The sequence below is a fragment of the Pleurodeles waltl genome, chromosome 10, assembly GCF_031143425.1.
Source record: "Pleurodeles waltl isolate 20211129_DDA chromosome 10, aPleWal1.hap1.20221129, whole genome shotgun sequence".
Taxonomy (NCBI): Eukaryota; Metazoa; Chordata; class Amphibia; order Caudata; family Salamandridae; genus Pleurodeles; species Pleurodeles waltl.
The window spans coordinates 780,989,655-781,012,979 of NC_090449.1; the positions used below are offsets into that span (position 1 = coordinate 780,989,655).

General features: G+C 42.5%; 1 protein-coding gene across 8 annotated transcripts in view; it reads right to left on the reverse strand.

Annotated features, from left to right (window-relative positions):
• OSBPL3 (oxysterol binding protein like 3) overlaps positions 1–23,325 on the reverse strand; it is a 911,347-nt gene that overhangs the window by 42,082 nt on the left and 845,940 nt on the right. For 7 of the 8 annotated variants that reach the window (XM_069211408.1, XM_069211401.1, XM_069211406.1 and 4 more), the window contains one exon: positions 1,786–1,908. In XM_069211408.1, coding sequence (XP_069067509.1) covers positions 1,786–1,908 — 123 coding nt within the window. Of the gene's footprint in view, positions 1–1,781; positions 1,909–23,325 lie in introns of those variants that run through there. The other variant, XM_069211407.1, reaches the window with a different exon arrangement.

Here is a 23,325-nt window from a genome sequence, read left to right on the forward strand (position 1 = left end):
GTAAGTTTCCTTAGGTGCCGGCTGAGCTAGATGCCAAAATCCACATCTAGGCACTTCGCAAAAAACACGTCAGATTTCAATGTAAAAATGTGATGTGTCCATGTTGCGTTTCCTGTTGCAGGCACTAGACCTACCCACACAATTGAGGTACCATTTTTATTAGGAGACTTAGGGGAACACAGAATAGAATAACAGGTGTTATTACCCCTTGTCTTTCTCTACATTTTTCCTTCCAAATGGAAGACAGTGTGTAAAAAAGATGTCTATTTGAGAAATGCACTGTAATTCACATGCTAATATGGGGACCCCGGAATTCAGAAATGTGCGAATAGCCACTGCTTCTCAACACCTTATCTTGTGCCCTTTTTGGAAATACAAAGGTTTCCTTGATACCTATTTTTCAATTTTTATATTTCAGCAAATGAATTGCTGTATACCCGGTATACAATGAAAACCCATTGCAAGGTGCAGCTCATTTTTTGGCTCTGGGTACCCAGGGTTCTTGATGAACCTACAAGCCCTATATATCCCTGCAACCAGAAGAGTCCAACAGACGTAACAGTATATTTCTTTAAAAAAATCTGACATCGCGGGAAAAAGAGTAAAAAGTGGAAAAAAATGGCCGTTTTTTTTAGCTCAATTTCGATCTTTTTTTTTTATTTCAGCTGTTGTTTTCTGTAGGAAAACCTTGTAGGATCTTCACAAATGACCCCCTACTGAATTCAGAATTTTGTCTATTTTTCAGAAATATTTAGCTTTCTGGGATCCAGCATTGGTGTCACACCCATTTCTGTCAATAACTGGAAGGAGGCTAAAAGCACAAAATATAGTAATAAAAATGGGGTATGTCCCAGTAAAATGCCCCAATTGTGTTTGAAAACTAAATTTTCACTGATTTTTGGCTAATTTCTTGGTCTCCTCCAAGAGAACCCACAAACTCTGCATACTTCTAGAATCCCTAGGATGTTGGAAAAAAAGGACGCAAATTTGGCGTGGGTAGCTTATGTGGACAAAAAGTTAAGCGGGCCTAGGCGCGAACTGCCCCAGCCAGCCAAAAAAAGGCCTGGCACCTGAGGGGGAAAAGGCCTGGCAGTGAAGAGGTTAAAAACGTGCGTGCAATCTGCCACTTTCAAAATTCGGTGAAAATGTAGCACACTGGTGTGTAAGTACTGCTCTTTGAGAACACTTAATACATACGTTTACAGCATGAGTTCGGGGTGCAGCTCGATTTGTATGCACTAATATGCTACTGTCAAGAAACTGTTACCCCTGCTACGATGACCCTCATTCATTCTGGCAAACGTATGGTTTCAATGCTCTGTAACATTGCTGGGTGTGCAAGAATACCAAAGAGGCAAGTTGTTTCTATGTGTCCCCTTCACCGTACAATACCCTAGATCACGCAAATAATATCTAGGTGCTTGGTACACTCATAAAATACTTTACCCAAGAACTGCCCCTTGAAATGCTCTCATGTAAAGTATTTGTCAAAAGGTGACGACAACTATTTTGCCATGTATCTACAAAAGATTGTGCCCACACAATACAAAAATACTATATTTTATGCTGTTTGCATATGTAACTGTCTCCGGATACAAATAATTATGCAAACAAAATAAGTTAATAATATGATGTTTAGTGAAGATACCAAATTTTGCAGAGCCCTCTGGGGAAAACCGGTGATTAAAAGTATCAATGTTATTAAAGAAATATATTATCAAACATTCACAGCTTCGGTATAAGCGTGGATAGCACAAATGTAATTCATCATGGGAGCAATGTTACCTAAAAAATCGAGGTTGGTGCTCCAAGTTATTTTCTTCCAATTCCTTTCGCCTTTCCCTTTGCTGCTGTTCAATTCTTTGTTTTTGTATTTCAGCACTCTCGATATCCCCTTCTTCTAGAAACCTACAAGAAAAAATACTGATCTTAATGGGAAACATACATCATGTCATTACCGCAAGGGATGTTTTGTGACAAAAATAGCTTGTACTGCTCTTTTAACACGGAGATACTCGATCGGTATAAAGCTCAGGTGCGTCATAACCCAACCCCTCTCCCCCACCCCAACCTTACCAGCTAGAGCGGGTGTAGGATTATTTAAAGCTCCACCCCACCCGCAACTCGTAGGCAAAGGCTCATAATTAATGTTGTAATGGAGTTCAGTATCAATTTGACATCAAGCAGAGTTGGTGAATGAGTGGGTAGAGATTAGTGAGAGGGTCAATGGATGGATAGATTGAGAGGTGAAAGGATAGGAGAGGTGAAAGGATGACAGAATAAAAGGATGGATACATGGTGAATGAATGAACAGATGAAAGTATGGCAGGGTAAACGGATCGATAGGTGGATGGACAGGTGAAAAAATTGCAGAGTAAGGGATGGAAGGTCGAGTGGGTGAAAAGATGAGTGAATGAATGACAGAGTGGATGTATGCTTGATGAATGGCAGAATGGATGCAGAGATGGGGATGTGGAACAAATTGATTAATGTAGGAAAGAATGGCTGACAGAAGGTAAGGGTGAAATAGTGATTATCAGTGGGTGGATGGAAGGATGAATGGGTAGATGTTTGAACCGAAGAGACAAGGGAGCTCTTCTGGAGAGAGTTGGGCTCACTTGCTTTGCTTGCTTGGTGCCAAAACTTTAGTTCAAACTGGGGGGGGGGGAGGGTTGTGGGGGTATTTACATTTTCTGGCTATTCCTTTGTTGGAGGCGGTATGTTCTAGATGGCTAAAGCAGGGCCCCACCCAGGCAAAACCCGCCACTCCAGTCAAGTGTGGGTGATTACATTCACTGTATAACCTGTGCACAGGGCAATCAGGCTTACCACAGAGGCAAGGTGCAAAGGAAAGACATCACTTCCCCGCCACAGCCACAATGTGCAGCACAAACAAGACTTCACACACAGTGTATGTATAAAAAGATTGCATTCAACACACGCTGTCAACATAGCACGATTATAATGTATCTCTGGGCACATATCCCAATTAGAAATAAAAGTCACAATATGAGGCCAACTGTGTTAACCTCTTAAATGCCAGTGGCCGACACCAGGAAGGGCATTAATAAATCCTCGGGTGCGTCGCACCCGAGGATTTATTTTTTATTTTTTCCCCCCCCCCGGGAGACACGGAAGCTACCGTGTCTCCCCCCGCCCCCCACCCGCCCCTTTGTGACGTCAGCGCGCCGCGAGGCGCGCTGACGTTGCAAAGGTGTTTTCCCCATGAAAGCAGGAAGCAGCCTTGCGGCCGCTTCCTGCTTTCATGGGGAAAACGGCCTTTTTCACGTTCGGGAAGGCCTCGTAAGAAAGGGGAGAGTCTCCCCTTTCTTACGAGGCCTTCCTGAAAGTGTTTCCTGGCCCCCGGTCGCAGCTGTGCTGCGATAGGGGGCCAGGAAACACTTTCAGGTTTCCTGGCTCCCCCGATCGCAGCACAGCTGCGATCGGGGGGGTCAGGAAACATTTTGAAAAGGCCTCGTAAGAAAGGGGAGACTCTCCCCTTTCTTACGAGGCCTTCTGAAACTGTTTCTGGCCCCCGATCGCAGCTGTGCTGCGATCGGGGGCCAGAAACAGTTTCAGAAGGCCTCGTAAGAAAGGGGAGAGTCTCCCCTTTCTTATGAGGCCTTCTGAAACGGTTTCCTGGCCCCCGATCGCAGCACAGCTGCGATCGGGGGCCAGGAAACCCCACTAGACACCAGGGATTTCACTTTTGGGGGGCAGCCCCCCCCCGGAAAACGGGCCGCCCCCCCCCGGATAATTTTCCTAAAAAAATAAAAAGGCAGGTGCCCCCTGGGGAGGGGGGGGGGGCGCGATCGCGCCCCCCCCCCCCAGGGGATTTTTTTTTTTTTTCAAAAAAAAAATTAAATTAAAAAAAAAATGAAATGACAGGGGGTCGCCCGTGGGCAGGGTGACCCCCTGTGGGGGCAATTTTTTTTTTAGATGTTGTAGGGTTTCCCTGGGGGCCATTTTGGCCCCCAAGGAAACCATACAACAACTAAAAAAAAATATATGTATATATCTATATATATATATCTATGTAGATAGATATATCTAGGTACATGGATATATCTATAGATATATCTATGTAGATATATATTTATATATATATATATATAGGTAGATCTGTATCAAAGAGATTTATAAAGCGCGCTACTCACCTGTGAGGGTCTCAAGGCGCTGGGGGGGGGACGGGGGGGAGGGAAAGGGGCTAGGAGGTTCACTGTTCAAAAAGCCAGGTTTTGAGGCCCTTCCTGAAAAGAAGTAGGTTTTGGGTCTTGCGAATGTGGGTTGTGAGTGCGTTCCATGTTTTGGGTGCAATGTAGGAGAAGGATCTGCCCCCGGTGGTGGTGTGTTTGATGCGGGGGTCAGAGGCGAGAGAGAGGTCAGCTGAACGGACGTTTCGTGTGGGGGTGTGGAAGGTGACTCTCGTTGAGGTAGTCAGGGCCTGTGTTGTGGAGTGATTTGTGTGTGAGGATGAGGATCTTGAAGGTGATCCTTTTGTCAATGGGGAGCCAGTGGAGGGATTTGAGGTGTGGAGAGATGTGTTCGTGTCGGTGGAGGTCGAGGATGAGTCGTGCTGCTGAGTTCTGGATGCGTGTAGTTTGCACTTGAGTTTTAGAGTGGTGCCGGCGTAGAGGGCGTTTCTGTAATCAAGCCTGCTGCTGATGAGTGCGTGAGTGACAGTTTTTCTGGTCTCTGTGGGGATCCATTTTAATGTTTTTCAGTATACGGAGTTTGTTGAAGCATGAGGAGGTAAGAGCGTTGATTTGTTGGGTCATAGAGAGGGAGGAGTCTAGGATGATGCTGAGGTTGCGTGCGTAGTTGGCGGGGGTGGGTGCAGGGCCTAGCGTGGTGGGCCACCATGGGGGGTCCCAGGTTTTTTTGGTGAGGGCCAAAGAGGATTATTTCGGTTTTGCTTGAGTTGAGTTTCAGGTGGTTGGCTGTCATATATACATCACTTTTGTCAATATGTGTGTGGTTTCCCTGGGGGGAAAAGGGTCCGACTTGTCTAGTGGCAGTTTTAGTGCCATAAAGAAGCGCAGAAGGTTTATATGCCTACTGCAAAGAGCACATCTGTATTTTATGTAAATAGCTGAGTACATTAGTAAAGTCTATGGAGAGATGAAGGGCACTTTTGCTGGGTGGTAATGAGGGAATCCGAGGAGGAGGGAGTGGGAGCACCAATAATGATTGTTGGACTGGGCGCAGGAGGTGCTAAAGACTGTGACGAATGGTATGTGACAAGGTGTTTTTTGAGTGTCTTGAAAGTACGTGCTGATTGAGGGAAGAAGCGCAGGTAAGGTGGCCTCTACTGTTGCACGTATCTCACACACACCAGCGATTTTGTGACTGTCTACGTAGGCTAGTGTTTTAGAGCAACAGTTTAGCCAATAGCAGAGATGGCATCTTGATGGATGACTGCTGCCTGCACTCGGGTTATAGAGGACCGCTCTGACATAGGATCAGAGACTGAGACATCAGATACTGAGACAGCATCTGAGGGATAGGACAATGGCGCAGACTCTGGGAGTGATTTTTCAGTCAGAGGAGTCCCATTCGAAAACTCCTCTTCCAGTACATAATGAGGGAGGTGATGAGGACAGTCCTGCTGTCCCTTCGCAAGCTGTTCGTGCAACTGGGTAATAGTGGGTTAGGCCAACCCAGAGAGCAGGTGAATGCGGCGACAAGCAGAGAGAGAGTGCTCTCTTGGGAGCTCACCAATTTAGTTCAGCCCCAAATTCCACCACCCAAATCATATTGTGGAGACATCAAAATTGTCTATGGCAAAACAAACTGGTTTTATAAGGCAGGCACCTGTGTTTTTGGTCCTGGATTCGGCGGCCATATAGAGAAACACACTAAACCCAAACATTTCTGGAAACTAGACATTCGGGGGAGTCCACAGAGGTGTGACTTGTGTGGATTCCCCAAAGTTTTCTTACCCAGAATACCCTGCAAAGCTGAAATGTTGAGAAAAAACTCTATTTTTCTTGCATTTCTGTCACACAAACTACAGGAATATGCTGGGATCCACAACATTCCTACCACCCAGTGACTCCTCACCTGTCCTGATAAAAACACTACCCCACTTGAGTGCCTACACCTAGTGCCTGTGTCAGGAATGGATCACCCCAGGGTCAACAGCTGCCTCACGTAAGGACCAACATTGACCGTTGTGTGATCTATTCCTGTCGCAGGCACCAGGCCTAACCACACAAGTGAGGTATCATATTTATCGGGAGACTTGGGGGAACGCTGGGTGGAAGGAAATTTGTGGCTCCCCTCAGATTCCAGAACTTTCTGTCACCGAAATGTGTGGAAAACGTGGTATTTTAGCCACATTTTGAGGTTTGCAAAGGATTCTGGGTAACAGAACCTGGTCCGAGCCCCACAAGTCACCTCATCTTGGATTCCCCTGGGTTTCTAGTTTACAAAAATGTGCTTGTTTGCTAGGTTTCCCCAGGTGCCGGCTGAGCTAGAGGCCAAAATCCACAGGTAGGCACTGTTTTCTATGAAAAAATGTGATGTGTCCACGTTCTGTTTTGGGGCATTTCCTGTCTCGGGCGCTAGGCCTACCCACACAAGTGAGGTATCATTTTTATCGGGAGACTTGGGGGAACGCCGGGTGGAAAGAAATTTGTGGCTCCTCTCAGATTCCAGAACTTTCTGTCACCGAAATCTGAGGAAAACTTGTTTTTTAGCCACTTTTTGAGGTTTGCAAAGGATTCTGGGTAACAGAACCTGGTCCGAGCCCCGCGAGTCACCCCTCCTTGGATTGCCCTAGGTCTCTAGTTTTCAGAAATGCACAGGTTTGGTAGGTTTCCCTAGGTGCCGGCTGAGCTACAGGCCAAAATCTACAGGTAGGCACTTCTCAAAAAACACCTCTGTTTTCTTCCAAAAATGTTGATGTGTCCACGTTGCGCTTTGGGGCGTTTCCTGTCGCGGGCGCTAGGCCTACCCACACAAGTGAGGTATCATTTTTATCGGGAGACTTGGGGGAACGCCGGGTGGAAGGAAATTTGTGGCTCCTCTCAGATTCCAGAACTTTCTGTCACCGAAATGTGAGGAAAACTTGTTTTTTTAGCCACTTTTTGAGGTTTGCAAAGGATTCTGGGTAACAGAACCTGGTCCGAGCCCCGCAAGTCACCCCTCCTTGGATTCCCCTAGGTCTCTAGTTTTCAGAAATGCACAGGTTTGGTAGGTTTCCCTATGTGCCGGCTGAGCTAGAGGCCAAAATCTACAGGTAGGCACTTTGGAAAAAACAGCTGTGTTTTCTATACAAAAAATAGGATGTGTCCATGTTGTGTTTTGGGGCATTTCCTGTCGCGGGCACTAGGCCTACCCACACAAGTGAGGTATCATTTTTATCGGGAGACTTGGGGGAACACAGAATAGCAAAACAAGTGTTATTGCCCCTTATCTTTCTCTACATTTTTTCCTTCCAAATATAAGAGAGTGTGTAAAAAAGACGTCTATTTGAGAAATGCCCTGCAATTCACATGCTAGTATGGGCACCTCGGAATTCAGCGATGTGCAAATAACCACTGCTCCTCAAAACCTTATCTTGATCTCATTTTGGAAATGCAAAGGTTTTCTTGATACCTCTTTTTCACTCTTCATATTTCAGCAAATGAATTGCTGTATACCCAGTATAGAATGAAAACCAACTGCAGGGTGCAGCTTATTTATTGGCTCTGGGTACCTAGGGTTCTTGATGAACCTACAAGCCCTTTATATCCCCGCAACCAGAAGAGTCCAGCAGACAAAACGGTATATTGCTTTCAGAAATCTGACATCGCAGGAAAAAGTTACAGAGTAAAACATAAAGAAAAATGGCTGTTTTCAGCTCAATTTCAATATTTTTTTATTTCAGCTGTTATTTTCTGTAGGAAAACCTTGTAGGATCTACACAAATGACCCCTTGATGAATTCAGAATTTTGTCTAGTTTTCAGAAATGTTTAGCATTCCGGGATCCAGCATTGGTTTCACACCCATTCCTGTCACTAACTGGAAGGAGGCTGAAAGCACCAAATATAGTAGAAATGGGGTATGTCCCAGTAAAATGCCAAATTTGTGTTGAAAAATTCGGTTTTATGATTCAAGTCTGCCCGTTCCTGAAAGGTGGGAAGATAGTGATTTCAGCACCAGAAACCCTTGGTTGATGGCATTTTCAGGGAAAAAACCACAAGCCTTCTTCGGCAGCCCTTTTTTCCCATTTTTTTGGAAAAAACAAAATTTTCACTGTATTTTGGCTATTTTCTTGGTCTCCTCCAGGGGAAACCACCAACTCTGGGTACCATTAGAATCCCTAGGATGTTGGAAAAAAAGGACGCAAATTTGGCGTGGTTAGCTTATGTGGACAAAAAGTTATGAAGCCCTAAGCGCGAACTACCCCAAATAGCCAAAAAAGGGCTCAGCACTGGGGGGGGAAAGGCCCAGCAGCTAAGGGGTTAAACACATGTTACTGTATGTACACATGAGGAAAACCGTACAATCCCTCCCCACATCCACACAAGGTGCCAAACTTTGTGAGCACAAGACCCATTCTATAATTCCTCACAATCCGTGTAACACAAATTCAGGGTGCATTCCGGTTCCCATAATTAGCAGCAAAATGTAAATACAAGGTTTACAACAATTCCATGTAGCACTGCGGCTGAGACTGCACCAGTAAGATGTAATACAAGCTGTAAGAACACCTGACAAATTAAACGTGACCAGCAGCACCTCGGTACTGCCTTCGAATTCACACGCACTTACTCCCGCACATCCAGTTTGCACTGCCCTGTGGTGCCACGGGTATCAGTCAGCAAGTGCACACACTCACTCGTACGCACTCACTCTCTGCACCTTAATGCGGTGCCCTGATATCCGGATAGTGGATGTCACTGTGTTTGCAAGCACTCTGGGTCCCAGACCATCTATCACCCACCAACCAGCTTCAGCAATCCAAACTAAAGATTTCATCAACCTTTCCCTGGTTACCAGGCTGCTCATGGCTAAGTCACACTTCTCAAGGTTCCAGGGTCAAGGGGTTAGGGAAGAAAAGACAACAGCTGGAAAACAATTAGTAAAGAGACGTTCAGGATCCCCGCAGGAGGTTCACTCAGAGGTCTGCAAAACACGGGAGGTCATTGGGGCCACTGTTAGACACCGAGGCTCTTAGCCCAGCCAGACAGTTCAATGTTACCAAATGGTACCAATTTCAGCACTTCAGAACGGAGAGGTGCTGTCGGGGCTTGCTGACTTGAGTCAGCCTCAACACTTTCAGATACACAGTTACTAGGCCTGCATCTCCTGCACCACGAGTGAAGACTAAAGTGACCCCAGATGCTTACGAGTCCACGTGAAAAGTGCTCTGTGCTATACCTCCGCAAAAATGAGGCACAACATCAGGGGTTTGATGATCTGAGTCATCCTCACTGTACGTTCATTCACAAGCCAATTCCCAAGGTGGTACCCTCCTTGGACAGATGCACTAGTCTGGTGTGTGATGACTTGAACCACACCAGACAATCCCAGACTCTCCCACAAAGGATGTAAATCCTGCACTCCTCTGGATGGCACCACGTCTAGCACGCAACAATTTGGGTTGCACTAGTACATCTTGTCACTCTCTGAACTTGTTTTCTGTTGAAGCAGATAGGTTAATTAGAAATTATTAATGAATGTTTATGTGTTTTGATTAATAAGAAAACTAAACGTAGAGAAATGTATGTGCATGTTTGAGAATGTGCCCACGGACAGTGACAGCCAAGTTTATACAAACTTGTACTAAATTGATAAAATAAAATGTGTGAAATAATGAAAAAGAGTAATAATAATGTAGTAGTATGTTATATTAAGATGTATAACCTATGTCTGCATTATACTGTAGAGTTAATTTAGCCAAAGTTGTGGCCTAGTTATCAGGCCTCATACAGAAGCTGAATTTCTAGCGCACTGCAGAGAAGCAGGTACGTTGAACTGTCCATGAACTGTATATGTTAATAAAATCTGCTTAGCTAGAATTTTCTGCAATGTACTGATGAACAGCAGATGAGGGACTAGGATAGCTAATAATTTTGCTGTAAGACAGACTTGATGTACTTTCCCAGGACTTGAACAATAGAAGCACTGACTGGAGAAGAAGATGCAACATTTTTGATACCTGATGATCCGGATAATGAGGACAACCTACAGTGAACCAATCAATGAACTGAGAACTGAATAATATTAGAATTCATTGATTTGAAAAAATTATATTATTGGTTAGGGTAATAACTGGTGATTGACTGACCAATTAGGAATTAGGGGGATGGACTGGAAAACCTTAATAAAAAGTCATGACAAAGGGCAAAATTTTCAGATGTGAGGGGTAAATTGCTGATGCCAGAAGATGCGATTTGAGATTCTGTCATTGGGCTCATGCTCTTGAGAGCCTGATGCGTTTTTGATCGATTGACGACCTGAAGATGAAGACTGACTTTGTTGCTGATCCATTCTGTGGATAGGTAGCTATGACAATGTAACGTTAACTTTTTGTGCCTTTTCTTTCTAGGTACCAACTACACTGTTTGAATACGTTTTTCTTTTAGCTAGAGGTTTCCTAAATTCGAGTTCTAAATTATTTTCGCATGAAGTCCCACATGCTAATGCTAATGTGGGTTAGGTAAGGTTTCCTTTGGGTGACGCTAACAGTGACAAATGATTGACAAACTGATTGCTGAACTCTGCTTTTAATGTAAATTTATTCATCTTTGTTAGATTGCGTATATGTTTTCTCAAGTTCTGATTAAATAATGTTATTGGTGGTCATTAATGAACTAATTCTAAGCTGATTGAATAAAGTCTGAATTAATCAATAGACTATTATTGTAACAAATAGAGAAATAAAATTGTTAAAACGTATATTGAGTTGTGGTTATTCATGAAATGATTGATTAGTGTTTTGTGTATTGATTAATGATTTGTACATTGAATTATTGATGGTCATCTATTACTACATAGCTAGGATGCTCCATGCGATCCAAAAGGTTCATTGACCTATACGCGTCCCCTTGGAAGTTTACTTACTAAGGACCATACGTGCTAACATTTCCATACTTCTCTGGCATGAGGCACACTGCCTAGTTTTACTGACAGACTTAAGCCCACCAGAATCCCCGGTCACACACTTTGACGCAAGTTCAGCTGTGCTATATGAGGCCGAGTTCAGCAGAACTCAGGTTGCCCCCCACCACCTAGGGTCGCAAAAAATGAACCGGGCACTGCACACAATGAGCATGAGGAAGAAGCTCACACAAGAGAAATGCGACACACTTGAAAATAGGTTGCCCTGCATCGGGTGATCCTTCTCACACCAACAAGACATTTTAGTGTGCAGTGGTCCCCACGATGAAGGGCAACTCACCTGAAGTGTGGGGAGTTCTTAGCAAGCTCCGCACCAGGCAATTTCCGGTTCCAAGACACAATATTTAGGCCACCCGAACGCCGCTGCTGCCAGGTGAAGTCCAGCATACGATGCAGCAGAGGGCAATGCTCTCCAGATATAACTGGTGGTCAACATAAGTCTGTCTCAAGTGGTCTTCAATGTCCCTGAGAACTCCTCTGAGAATAGGGGGCAAGCCAACCTGCACGTAGAGAGTTACTCTTCCACATGCTGCACAGCATCAGGCAATCAGACCCAGGCCAGTCTCTAAGCAGGAAGGGGAACACAGATCGCCTCCTCAGACAGTTATCCTCCTGGGCACAACAGATTCCTCTGGCAGTGTGCCCATGTGGTCCAGCAGCACCAGTCCCGAGTTGCTGTAAGGGTTACCCTGCCTTGCAGACACTGAGCACCCCTAGTCATACTAAATGGTTCCTTTGAAGTTGGGAGTAGTTAAAAGGGGTCTCCTTTGAACCACAGATGTCTCCCCTAAATTTTCTCCTTGTCCGCCCTGATCTCTGGAATGTAGATTTTTAGTGGGGCCATGACCTGGCTTCGAGAGGTCAAGTGTTAGAAACCTTTACTCCCTAATCTATGTATCCAGGCCCCAAATGGCAGGGATCTGTCATTCTGGATGTCTGCTTTTTATAGCGGTCTCCTAGGGGATGCACAGATGTGCTTTTCCCCTGTGACCTGAAGCCTAATTTACAAGACACCAGAACCATTTCAGAACCTAGAAATACCCATTTCCTAGAAGTGGCATTTCTAAGGCATCAATGACAAAAAACACCTTTACTATCAGAAAGGGTTTGTCATTCTGATTCCAACAATACTAAATATCATGAGGCTTCTCCCCTGCAATCCACTATTGCAGCCAGACTTAAGACTCTTGACCAAACCAGTAGGCAGTGAAAGGCCTTTAAGGTTGGTGAGATCTGACTTCAATTATGCTACCTTTTGGGCAGAGCAGCTCTCATAGGTAGTGCGAACATGCATGGATATTTGGCACTCCCTGGGGCACATATGCCTTAGTGGACACCCATGCCTGCCAGGGCATGTAGGACACTTTTGTTATAGCCACCACAAAGGTGCAAGTATGCCAATAATGGTCTTCTCTATCAGGTTCAGTTTGTATCTTGGAACACCTGTCCGCAAATGAGTGCACTATGGCAAGTGATGCCAGTCCAGTACCTATACAGGAAAACCACTTGGGTGCAAGTATACACACACAGGCAAGTGTTACTTCCAGGTGGATAGAAAGAAGGTGCTGGAACATTTACACTGTTAACAGTGAGAAAGTGCCCAAGGCCAGTATGCCTGTTACATGGACCAGCAAAAACACCATAGAAAAAAGCTAAAAACCTTTGGGGGACCTCTAGCTCCATGTACCAGCTCTAACATCCCTTGATGAAGCTTTTTTCTGTATGGTACAGACCACACCTGCTGCGTCTAATACTTACGATTAACAAATTCAAAGTGTCCCTGGCAGACAAATCCTTCTCCATGAAACACCTGGTTTCTGAAAATTTGTAGAAGGCATAATAAAAGGGCCACAAGAGAATGCAGAAATTCACTATTTTATGGAAACCAGTAATTGCAAACTAATTCCTCAACAGATTCAAACTTTGAAACTGACCGAAAATCCTTTCACTCAACCTACAAATAGTCCCTTCTCTGAAACGTTATGGCTTATATTGCACAATTCAGTTGAAACCAAAATATCCAGAATTCCAGAAGGGTGATTCCATATAACAGGCAGCCAACTCGCACCACAGGAAGTTGGGAAACAGCCTTTAACACGATGGCCGAAACACACTCTGCTGTCAGAACGCGGCCATTACAATGAATGCGACTTTACCATGCATTCCTTTTGCCATGCATGTTGTTACAACGTCATGCCTTAGGGAAAGCAGCTTTGGACTTTAAAGTACAAAACTTTCCCTACTGTAGCGCAGACTGGAGTTGAAATAGTAAATTATACCACTCCAAAATCCAGCTCTTTCCCGAAGACATGTTGTTGAAATGATATGCGTGGTAAAGGAATGCCTGGTTAAAATGCATTTGCTGTAAAAAAAACAAATGCGGAGTAACAACATGCATTGTAAATGCATGGGTTGTTCTGACATACAACCCTGGAATCTATGTCTTATCTCAATGCACAGGTACCGTTCTTCATCCTTGAAGTCAGCCTGGAGAACATTTGTAACACACTATCTAGCATACATCCTATTTTGTGTTCAGGCAACCAATGTCCATCTACCATCATACAGGAATGTTACTAGATGGTAACCACACAGTCTGTAAGCTCAGTGGTCAAAAAAAGGACTATTTACAAGGGCCTTTTATAATCTGGGATTTCCCTCTTACCTAAAAGGTTATCCCATAATTCTGTAGATTACAAGAATTATACATGAGTTTCTACTTTCTCATAAAGGTACTAGAAAAGGCTCTTAGTATTCACAAGCAACATGATCTGGAGAAACATAACGAAATGGAACACCGGCAACGTGGTTTCTACCCTAACTGAAGCACAGAGAAAGCACTGGTAATTGGACAATTGTTGCAGATCAATGATAAGGGTGTGTTATTAGGCCACCCAGCAGCTTTCAACACCTTCAGCCACTCCACCTACTAGCAGCCTCTGACCTCTTTACAAATGTGTCCAATTTTCATAATAAGATGGTTTGCATCTTCTCTCTCTGATTGGCAAGCTTAAGTTTTGATCAGGAAGTTTCATCTCACACTAAATAGTATTATACGGGGTGTAAGAAATGAACACATTTTTTATGCAGTTCCCCCATTTTGCCTGTCCGATTTTGCTAGCTTTAGGGCTCTGTGCACATTACCACTGCAAAGCAGTAGTAATGTGCATCAGCTTCCTCCTAAAAACATGGATGTACATGGAAGCGCCACTGTTTGGGTCTATTACAAATTATTCCAGAAATGCACCAATGGCCTATGAAGTTAAATGCCATATGTTGGCTGCAGTATATTTTTACATCATCCACATATATGAGAAAAGTATACGTAGTCCGATCACCAGTGTTTTCAGACTGGGCTGTAGTTTAACATGTGGCAAGGAAAATTATTTTACCATGTAGAAAAAGCAAATTTTTGTAAATTTGTAAGTGTACCCTAAAGTATACCTTGTAAACCCAGAGGGCAGACTGCTAATATATAACAACAGGAAACAATACATTTTGGGATTAGTGTACGTGCACAGTGAAGTAAAACCCCAAAGTGGTTTCACTGTGTAAGCTTTGCCAAACTTTTCCCTGAATAGGCCTAGATGGTGGAAAACAGATTTTTTTATAACTTAAGTAGGAAAGCAACTTTGCAAAGATGTGCTTTATGAGGTACACCTGGCCTCAGCCCAATATGCCACTCTTCCCCTCCACAAATGGAATACATATCCTAAGGTAGGAGAGTTAATGACTCTGGCTCTGAGGACATTAGCCTGCTTCGGAGCCCACAAAGAGCAGATAGGAGTTAAGTTCCAGTCACTGTAAGGAGAGACCCAGTTTTAATCCAGTCAGATGAGAGGAACACTCATGTGACTAGATGAGTGGCTAAGCAGTTGAAGATAGACCTCCCTGGTGAAGCTGGATTCGGCCATCTTGGAACAGGAGCTCCTGGGGGATAATTTTACAGTAAGGTAAAAAAAAGAAGTGCTAAACAAGGAGGTGGAGAGACTAACAAAATAAGACTGGGTGGTGGACTTTCTCCAGCCAGTGTCTAGTACACAGGATATCCCTGGCCCTCAACCATCCCCTCAGAACATTCCTGCACCTGGAAAAAAACTACCTGAAGAATGTGACCTGCTGGAAGACTTTTGCCTCCTTTTGTGAGAAGACTCATTCAAGGAATCATGGACTCCAGAATCCCGGAGACACCCAGAGACTGGAACTGCTCTCTATGGGTCAAACGGTTTGCCTACTATAGGGATATAAAAATACACCTCACGCCAAAAAAGGCCTGTCATATCACAGAGAACTAAAACCTGTAGGAGACCTGGCTGGAGAAATATCTGGTGCCCAGAAGCCTGTCTTGAGGAGCCAGGGGCTGGTGGACTGGCAATGAAAATCTTTTCCAGCAGTTTGATAAAAGTAGCGTTTACTTAAAAGCTGTTAGTACTGCTTAAGTTTAACAAGCACTTCTCTGGGTAATATCTGCTGCTTGTGTCATAGCTACCAGTGACTCCACAGAGATTCCCCAATAACTGTTTTAAAGTAAGAAGAGTAGATTTATTACATTTAGAAGAGTCACCCTAGTGCTAAATTAATAATACCATCCCTGACAAAGAGTATCAAAAGGTTCCTGTTCTAGCGCAGGTGTTTTAGTAAAAATATTAATGAGTGCTCATGTATTATGAGAAATAGATTTGTGTAGAAAATGTAATAACGCAGAAAAATAATGCACGCATTTGAAAATGTAATCACAATGAGTGGCCCCCAATGTTCATGAAGTACAGTTATTAATGGTTTATTAATATGAAATGCTGAGTATATGTTAGGTTACTGTATTAATATGTCATATTAAGTGTTATGCATTATGTATTAGCTTTATTAATTGTAGGCCTTAACTAAACAAAGGTCTTGGCCTGGTTGCACGGCCTCATGTCAAGCTGTAGTTCTTAACGTTTAATAAAATGGCTGTTCAGAGAGTTGAACTGTGATTTTCCACTGTACTGTCTAAATGTGCTCGTAGCTAAAAGTCTCTCATGAGAACCGATTGCTAGAAGATGCTGTTCTTGCTAAATGTAACATTATGAGTGTAATATGTGTAAGACTGACTTTCTAAGGAGGAGAACAATGGCGACACTGACTGGAGTATAAACTGCAACAATACTGTTACCTGACGAGCCGGATGATGAAGACATTGCAAGAGAAGCCAATCAGCGACATGTGAACAGAGTACTAGTAGAAATTTCAGATTTAAAGTTTTAGTTTTATTGGACAAAGTGTGAACATGCAATCCCTTGACCAATAGGGACTTGGGAAGTAGTTTTAGGAAACCTAACTTAGCCAGACTGCACCAAGGGGAAGAGAGACATTTGCCCATTTTCTTGCTGGACGAAAGGGCAATTTCTTCTTGTGCGTCTTGATGAGAAGTGCTTGGCTTAATGCTTAAAGACTTTGCGCTTTATGAACTTTGATGCTGAATACTGATGTCCTGCTGATGAAGACTATCCTAGCTTGCTGATACAAATTGAGGAGAGGTATATGAATTCTAAATGTGACTTGCAATGAATGTTTGCTTTTCCTTTTCAGGTACTAACCTCACTGTTCTGATAGAGCCATAGTTAGAGGTTTTCCAAATTTGTGTTTGATAAATTGTTTTGCATGAAGCCCAAAATGCTGATGATAATCTGGTGTTAATTAAGGATTTGCACTAATGAAAGTCTGCAATAGGGAATAACGTTTGATGCTTTTCTTTGCTGAATCTAAATGTATGTGATATCATTTGCGCAATTGTTTTATTATTGATTTGCACTGTAACCTTATAGTGCATAATAGTACAAGCTTTGAGTAGACTGCATTTCTTTCTGTACTTTGGACAGCCAGTGTGGTTTCTGTATGTGTATCATTTGATTTTAAGATTATTTACATGACTTTAGCATTGTTCATATAGGGATATAAACATTCTAACTTTTACTAAAAGGTGTGGTTATTCATGATTGAAAGGTCATAGTGTGTCAATTACTGACTCCACTGATTATTAATGCTTTTGATTATCATTGATGATATTGATTAATGATTGAATATTGATCTGCATGTACTGGAGTTATGGTGGGAACATCTTAACTGCGAGTTAAAAGATTAATTGACCTATCCGCGTCCCCTTGTAAGTTCACTTATTTAGGTTAGACCCGCTAACACCTGACACACCCTCACTACTACTATTCAATAGATATATTATTCCATTGCATAAACGTCTGTAGAATTGTAAGATCCGTTTTCATATCTATGACATGAGGCAAATCATCAGATTTGGTGTAGAGTAGCACTGACAGATTGTGAGGGCACAAATAAAAAGCATCTAGCAAAACGCCAGGTTGTATAGTGGCAGCTAGGCCTATGGCTAACATTGGTAATTAAAGTCATATCTCACCAACTTTAAAGGCCTTTCACTAGCTATTGGTTTGGTCAAGAGAAAGAGTAAAGTGCATACCCCTGCCCATACTATGTTGTTCCAAACTTCTCTCAATTATCCTCATTTGTTTTTAGCCCAAGCCATCATCTCCTGGAACACTGGAAACTCGTAGCAAAACAATTAATGTCCCCTCTCCAAAGCATGTCAACGAGGGCTTGCAGTGGAGCTTTTCTGTCTGAAACCATAGCATTGCTGAATTCGCTGCGAGGGCAGCTGTGCTTTAGTGGACAACTATTTCCTTTTAGGATGGCTCTTAAAACTAAGATTTATTCAAAGCTGACAGATTTTCCAATTGCTTGCAAACCTAATAAGGATTGACAGTCATGACAGAGGTTTCTGAGCAGCAGCGGTGTGGTAGTTTCAAATGAGGACAGATGTACAGCACATTTTTTAAGACTCTCTGAAAGACAGAGGCAGTGGATGCCAATCCAAAAGACATCCTTTTGAATTGAGAAGTGCAGAATGGTGACACAAACGCTGTATAATGTCTTGAGGTTTCATCTAATTCGTCCGGATGGTATGTCGAGGATAAATCAATTTTGCTGAAGATACTTTTTCCAGCAAATGTAGATGTGATGTCATCAATACGTGGCAATGGGTGTGAATCCACCCATATCATTTTGTTAAGACTATGCAAGTCAATGCAAACTCTCAACTGTTCATTTTTTTCCGTGCAATAACTAATGGAGATAACCATAGTGATGACTCTATGGGTTCAATGACCCCCATCTTCTACCATTCGTTTGAGGATCACTTCCATCTCCTCTCGAACACTAAACAGTACATTTCTCAATTTATGTTTTACTGGTGTGGCACCATTCTGTACTTGGATTTTGTGTTTAAAACCTGTGATACTACGAACGTTACCATTGAACACTTTATAAAAAATTTTTTAAAAAAAATCAGTCCAGATATTCCTGGGCTGTTTGTCATCATGAATATCCTGATCATCAGACGTCTCACATCAGTGACTAATGAAACTTGAATTTTCCTTCCTGGTCTCAATGTCATCCCGAAAAGACCCTGGTGATACCACCCAAGTATATTCAAACCCTTCTTAGCAATATAGATCTTGCTAACAATAACTTTGACCTTATATTTCATGTGGCCTTCAAAGTATCCAAGGAGATCATTCTTTTCCATCATATGATACAGGATTCCTGTCAGTAGGTAATAATTACTTTTCCCTCCATGTTTCTAGAAATAATTCTTCAGTAAGTATGGTCATCCTTGTGCCTGAATCTATGAAAATATGCAATACCTTCCCGTCAACCTCAGTGTCTTCATATGGATCAATACAATCAGATTCACCTCTTTGGACCACTAGTATTACATCTTTCTTGACATTTAGTTCACCACTTGAACTTTCGTTTAACCCTTGGTCATCAATCACATTTATTTTATAATTATTTTTCACACTGACACACTGTGGCGAACTTTCCTGTTTAGCATATAGTCTACATTTCACATTTTTAGCTGGACATGGACGAGTATTGTTTGCATGTCTGGGATTACCACACCTGAAGCAAATGTTCTTTTTATTAAAAAATTGTCTTTAGTTTTGTTTTTTGCTGTTTTTCTAATTTGTTCTTTATTGTCACTGGGATTCTCTTCAATCTTGACTGCACCAACACCATTTTGTTCCTTTTCTGTTAATTCCTTACATACTTTCCAGTTAATTTCAATGCTGTTTACTGTCACTATTGTTTCTGTCAGAGAAGGGTTTTTTAGTGTCAGTAACTTTTCTTGTACTTTTTGATCCCAGCAGCATACAACTATTTGATCCTGAATGAGTTGTGCCATGAAATTTTCAAACTCTCATTCAGAAGCAAGAGTACGTAACGTTGCTACACAACTATCAGCGGATTCATCTTGATTGTTCTCTTGTAAAGAACTTGTGCTATTCACAATTAAACTTGGTTGTACAACAAATTGTTTTTCAAGTTGTTTTTAGTTTTTTTACTGCAAGTTGATACTCACTGTCCTCTTCTTCACCGTCCTGTAATTCATATGATGTCAGATGCTCTTATACAGATTGCCCTTCGAACCCTAAATTGTGTTCCAATAAAAATATTTTTCTTTCTGTGCAATATCTATTGCCACCCATAGCTCCTAGGTATATAGTTAAAGCCCTATACCAACTTCGCCAAGGTATCGGCTAGTCACCTGGAATTTGTGAAAATGGTGTAAGAGCAATAATTCTTTGCATGTTGACAAAGAAAGAAAATAGAAGTTGTGACTCTTATACAATATGACTATGATTTAAGTGGTACATGCACTTACATAGTTTTAATAGTTAAATAACTTGACACCAGCGTGGCTAGCGTTATTTCTTAACAATATGGCACAGATGTATTATGGTTGACTGACAGTGCCCATGCCAATCACTGTGTGAATTGAGTGCGAATCGCTGATTTTCACGCCACAAGTGTGTGACCATTAATCACATAAGGTCAATCTGTCTTAATAATAATGTACTCCTATATTTATATGTGGCTGAAGCGTGTGAATCGCTGCAATCTGCACTATTGACATCATGAGACTATTTAGATTAGATGAAAGCTTGCGAATCGATCTGTAGTCAAGCGTGCGAATCGCTGAAATCGGCACTGCTGAAATGGGACTGTTTAGTATTTTCAGAAAAGCGTGTCAATCTCTGTTTTGTAGTGAGATGTGCCCAAAATATGACCGCCGTGGATGCTCTCACAAATACCGACGATCTACATATTCCATTGTGTAAAAAGAAAAGCATGCAAATCGCTGTTTTGTAGTGAGTTGTGCCCAAAATATTGCCTCCATGGGTCCTCTTACAGATGGTGACGATCTGCAAATTCCACTGTGTATGAAGAAAGCATCCGGATCACTGATACTAAATGGATTGTGCCCAGAGTATGGCCGCAGTGCGTGCTGCGCATCAATCTCTATTGAAAATAGAGGTTGATCTTGATAACCTGTTGTGTCACAAACGGTGGAGAGCATGGTGAACGTTCTGTGGACGTGAGTGTGGGCGGTCAGGACAACAACTACGCGTAGCTGGTGGACCACGCAGGGAAGCTTTAGAGTTAGTTGTGTGCGGTAGGTTGACAGTGCATGGAGTACAGCTGTGAGGTACACGTATGGAGAATCTAGAGGAGTGCGCGTGATAACAGTTGCTCACTCAAAACCTGAAATATAAATAGGTACAAAAAGAATAATTAATATTCACACGTACAGTCTCGGAAAAAATATTCGCTAAGCACGTCAATAAAATACAACTGGCCTGGAGACCAGTCAGCAGGTCTCTAGCTTCCTTATAAGCAGCAGATAAGTTAGGCCATCCAGATAAGTCGTGAATATCTGTGGGTTCCTGACTGTGGCCAGCTCGTCGTCAACGTTGTGGTAGTTTCAAATGATGACAGATGTACAGCAGAAGTAAGTTAGTGAGAAGATTTTATTGCCCATAGTCGTATACCGCTCACATATCAACTGACAACTAGACCCACCCTCCTGCCCCATAGTCTGTCCCAGAATTCTAAATTCCACATTCCATTGATGACAGGTCCACCACAGAGAATATGAAGTGTAGAATAGAAGAGATCGCCTCAAGCGGCTCATCTGTAGATGCTTAGGAGCCACACCCCCACCTTTTCCAGATGTGAAGAGTGTCTGTCAGGCTAAACAAAAGTAGACTCCTCGCAGCCTGAGCTGAACTTTGCTGGGCTGAAGAAGTCACAGCTCCTTGGGCGTGACCTCTTCAGCCTTGCAAAGGTGCTTCGAGACCCTCAACTCATGATGAGGACCTGGGCCCTGAAGTGCCCAGGACTGAGTGTCAATCAGTGACACCTTGTCACAGAAGTGGGTGAGGTCAGCAGTCTTACTGACCCCATCCCATTCTGTGATGAGATTGGAACTGCTGCCTTCCTTCCCAATGAGGACCTCCGACGCTTTCTTGTCAGAGCTGCTGTGCTTGGGGTAAGGTTTATTATTATTATTATTTATTTATTTTTAAGTTGGGGGCACGCATGTATGTGTGTATGTAGGTGTATTCGTTAGTGAGTGTTGTGAAAGGGTGTGTAGTTGCATGTGTGAATGAATGGGTGTGAGTGAGGTGTGTCTGTGTGCACGTGTAATCTCCCCAACCCTCCACCCCTCCCTCGTGAAATTAGACCGCCACTGTTGCTGAGGAACTGACTCCATTGAAACTAAAAAGACTGAACAACAATGTTGCCTTTTTGGCAAATCTTCAGAGGTTTGGCCAATGTTTAAGAAGATTACATAACCTGACTTGATAAATGTAAGCACAGATTTCAGAGAATCCACTCATTTCACAGACACCATTCCTGCCATGATTGTTAAGGATCGAAACTCTAATTACTTGAAAAACCTTCTCACAGTCTCTCAGATGGTATCAAAATCAGGCAAGTCTCCACAATACTCAAAAAGTCGGATGCAGACATCGTTCACCTAAACAACTAGTGCCCTATATTTGAGTTCTCAACCATTGTAAAATGTATTGAGAGTTATACTGAGAGATAGCTAAAGCACTTCACAAAGAAACCATCCTCCTTCAGGCTTTCTAGCTCTAGGTCCAGGTTGCAGCAGAGGTGCTTCATTTAATGCGGAATGTACTTCACTCACCTCTTAGGCTAATGTAAATCCTACCTCATCATTCTTCTTCACTTGTCAGTATAATCCAAGATGGTTAATTATTCCACTCTCCTTCAATTCTTGAAAGGATGGATTGGATGGATTGGTACTGTCCTGAACTGGTTTGAATCAAATCTGTCAAATTGATCTGACTAAATAAAACTATTGAACTTGATCTCTCTAGTACTGTATAAAAATAAAGCACTTACTAAAAGAAAATGGGCTAAAAGAATTCACGCCCCCAAAAGTACATAAAACAGGTGCTCAGCACTGCACCAGGAAATGGCATGACATAGGACCAGCTGCCTGTGGTTGCTGAATCACCCTGCCTTCGACCTCCAATAGTCGGGTTGTTGCGTAGCACAAAATTGTGCCACCAGATTGCAGTCTTGTATTTGTATGACACTTGTAAACCATCATATAACCAGCAACAAGTACCTTATTCATTTTACTTTCCTCATGGGTGTTGTATTTATACATCTATGCAGACATCCATAATAAAGGCCACTATTAACTGGCATTTTCTGGTATAAGTGCTTGATAGTGGGATTAAGTGTGGTTACATTTTGGGCAAGGAATTTTATGCTAGATCGAGTTGTTGATAGTTTCTCTTTGGATTTTTTTTTTAAAACTTTGGTTTTGAATTGTATGTTTTCACATGCTTGCTACCATTGATTGACAAATTGTGATTCTGGATGACGAAATTTCAATGCATGTTTGCAACACCAAGGAAAAACCGCCTGCTTCACATTCCCACAACATGTAACATGTGCTGTAAATCATACTCTTGTAAGGGCAGTAATTAAGAAGTAGTCTTATTAATCATCACCTGTAACAGCTCCATTATTCTGCACTACCATTTACACAGTGCAGCCTAAATAATTTAGTGGACAAGGACATTTTAACATATATATTATAAAATATGTCTCACAGTTAACATAGGGTCGGATTTGCAATGATTATCGATCTCATCCGAAAACACTGGGTATTTATTACTACCATACTTGCACCCTGGAAATCATGCCAATGTCCTTGGGGGACAATGAGCAGTAATTTTAAGTATGGAGTAACAATAGTGAATAAGTGCCCCTTTCCCGCCCAGACTATTTTGTGGAAAGTTGTGCCTTCTCTCAAA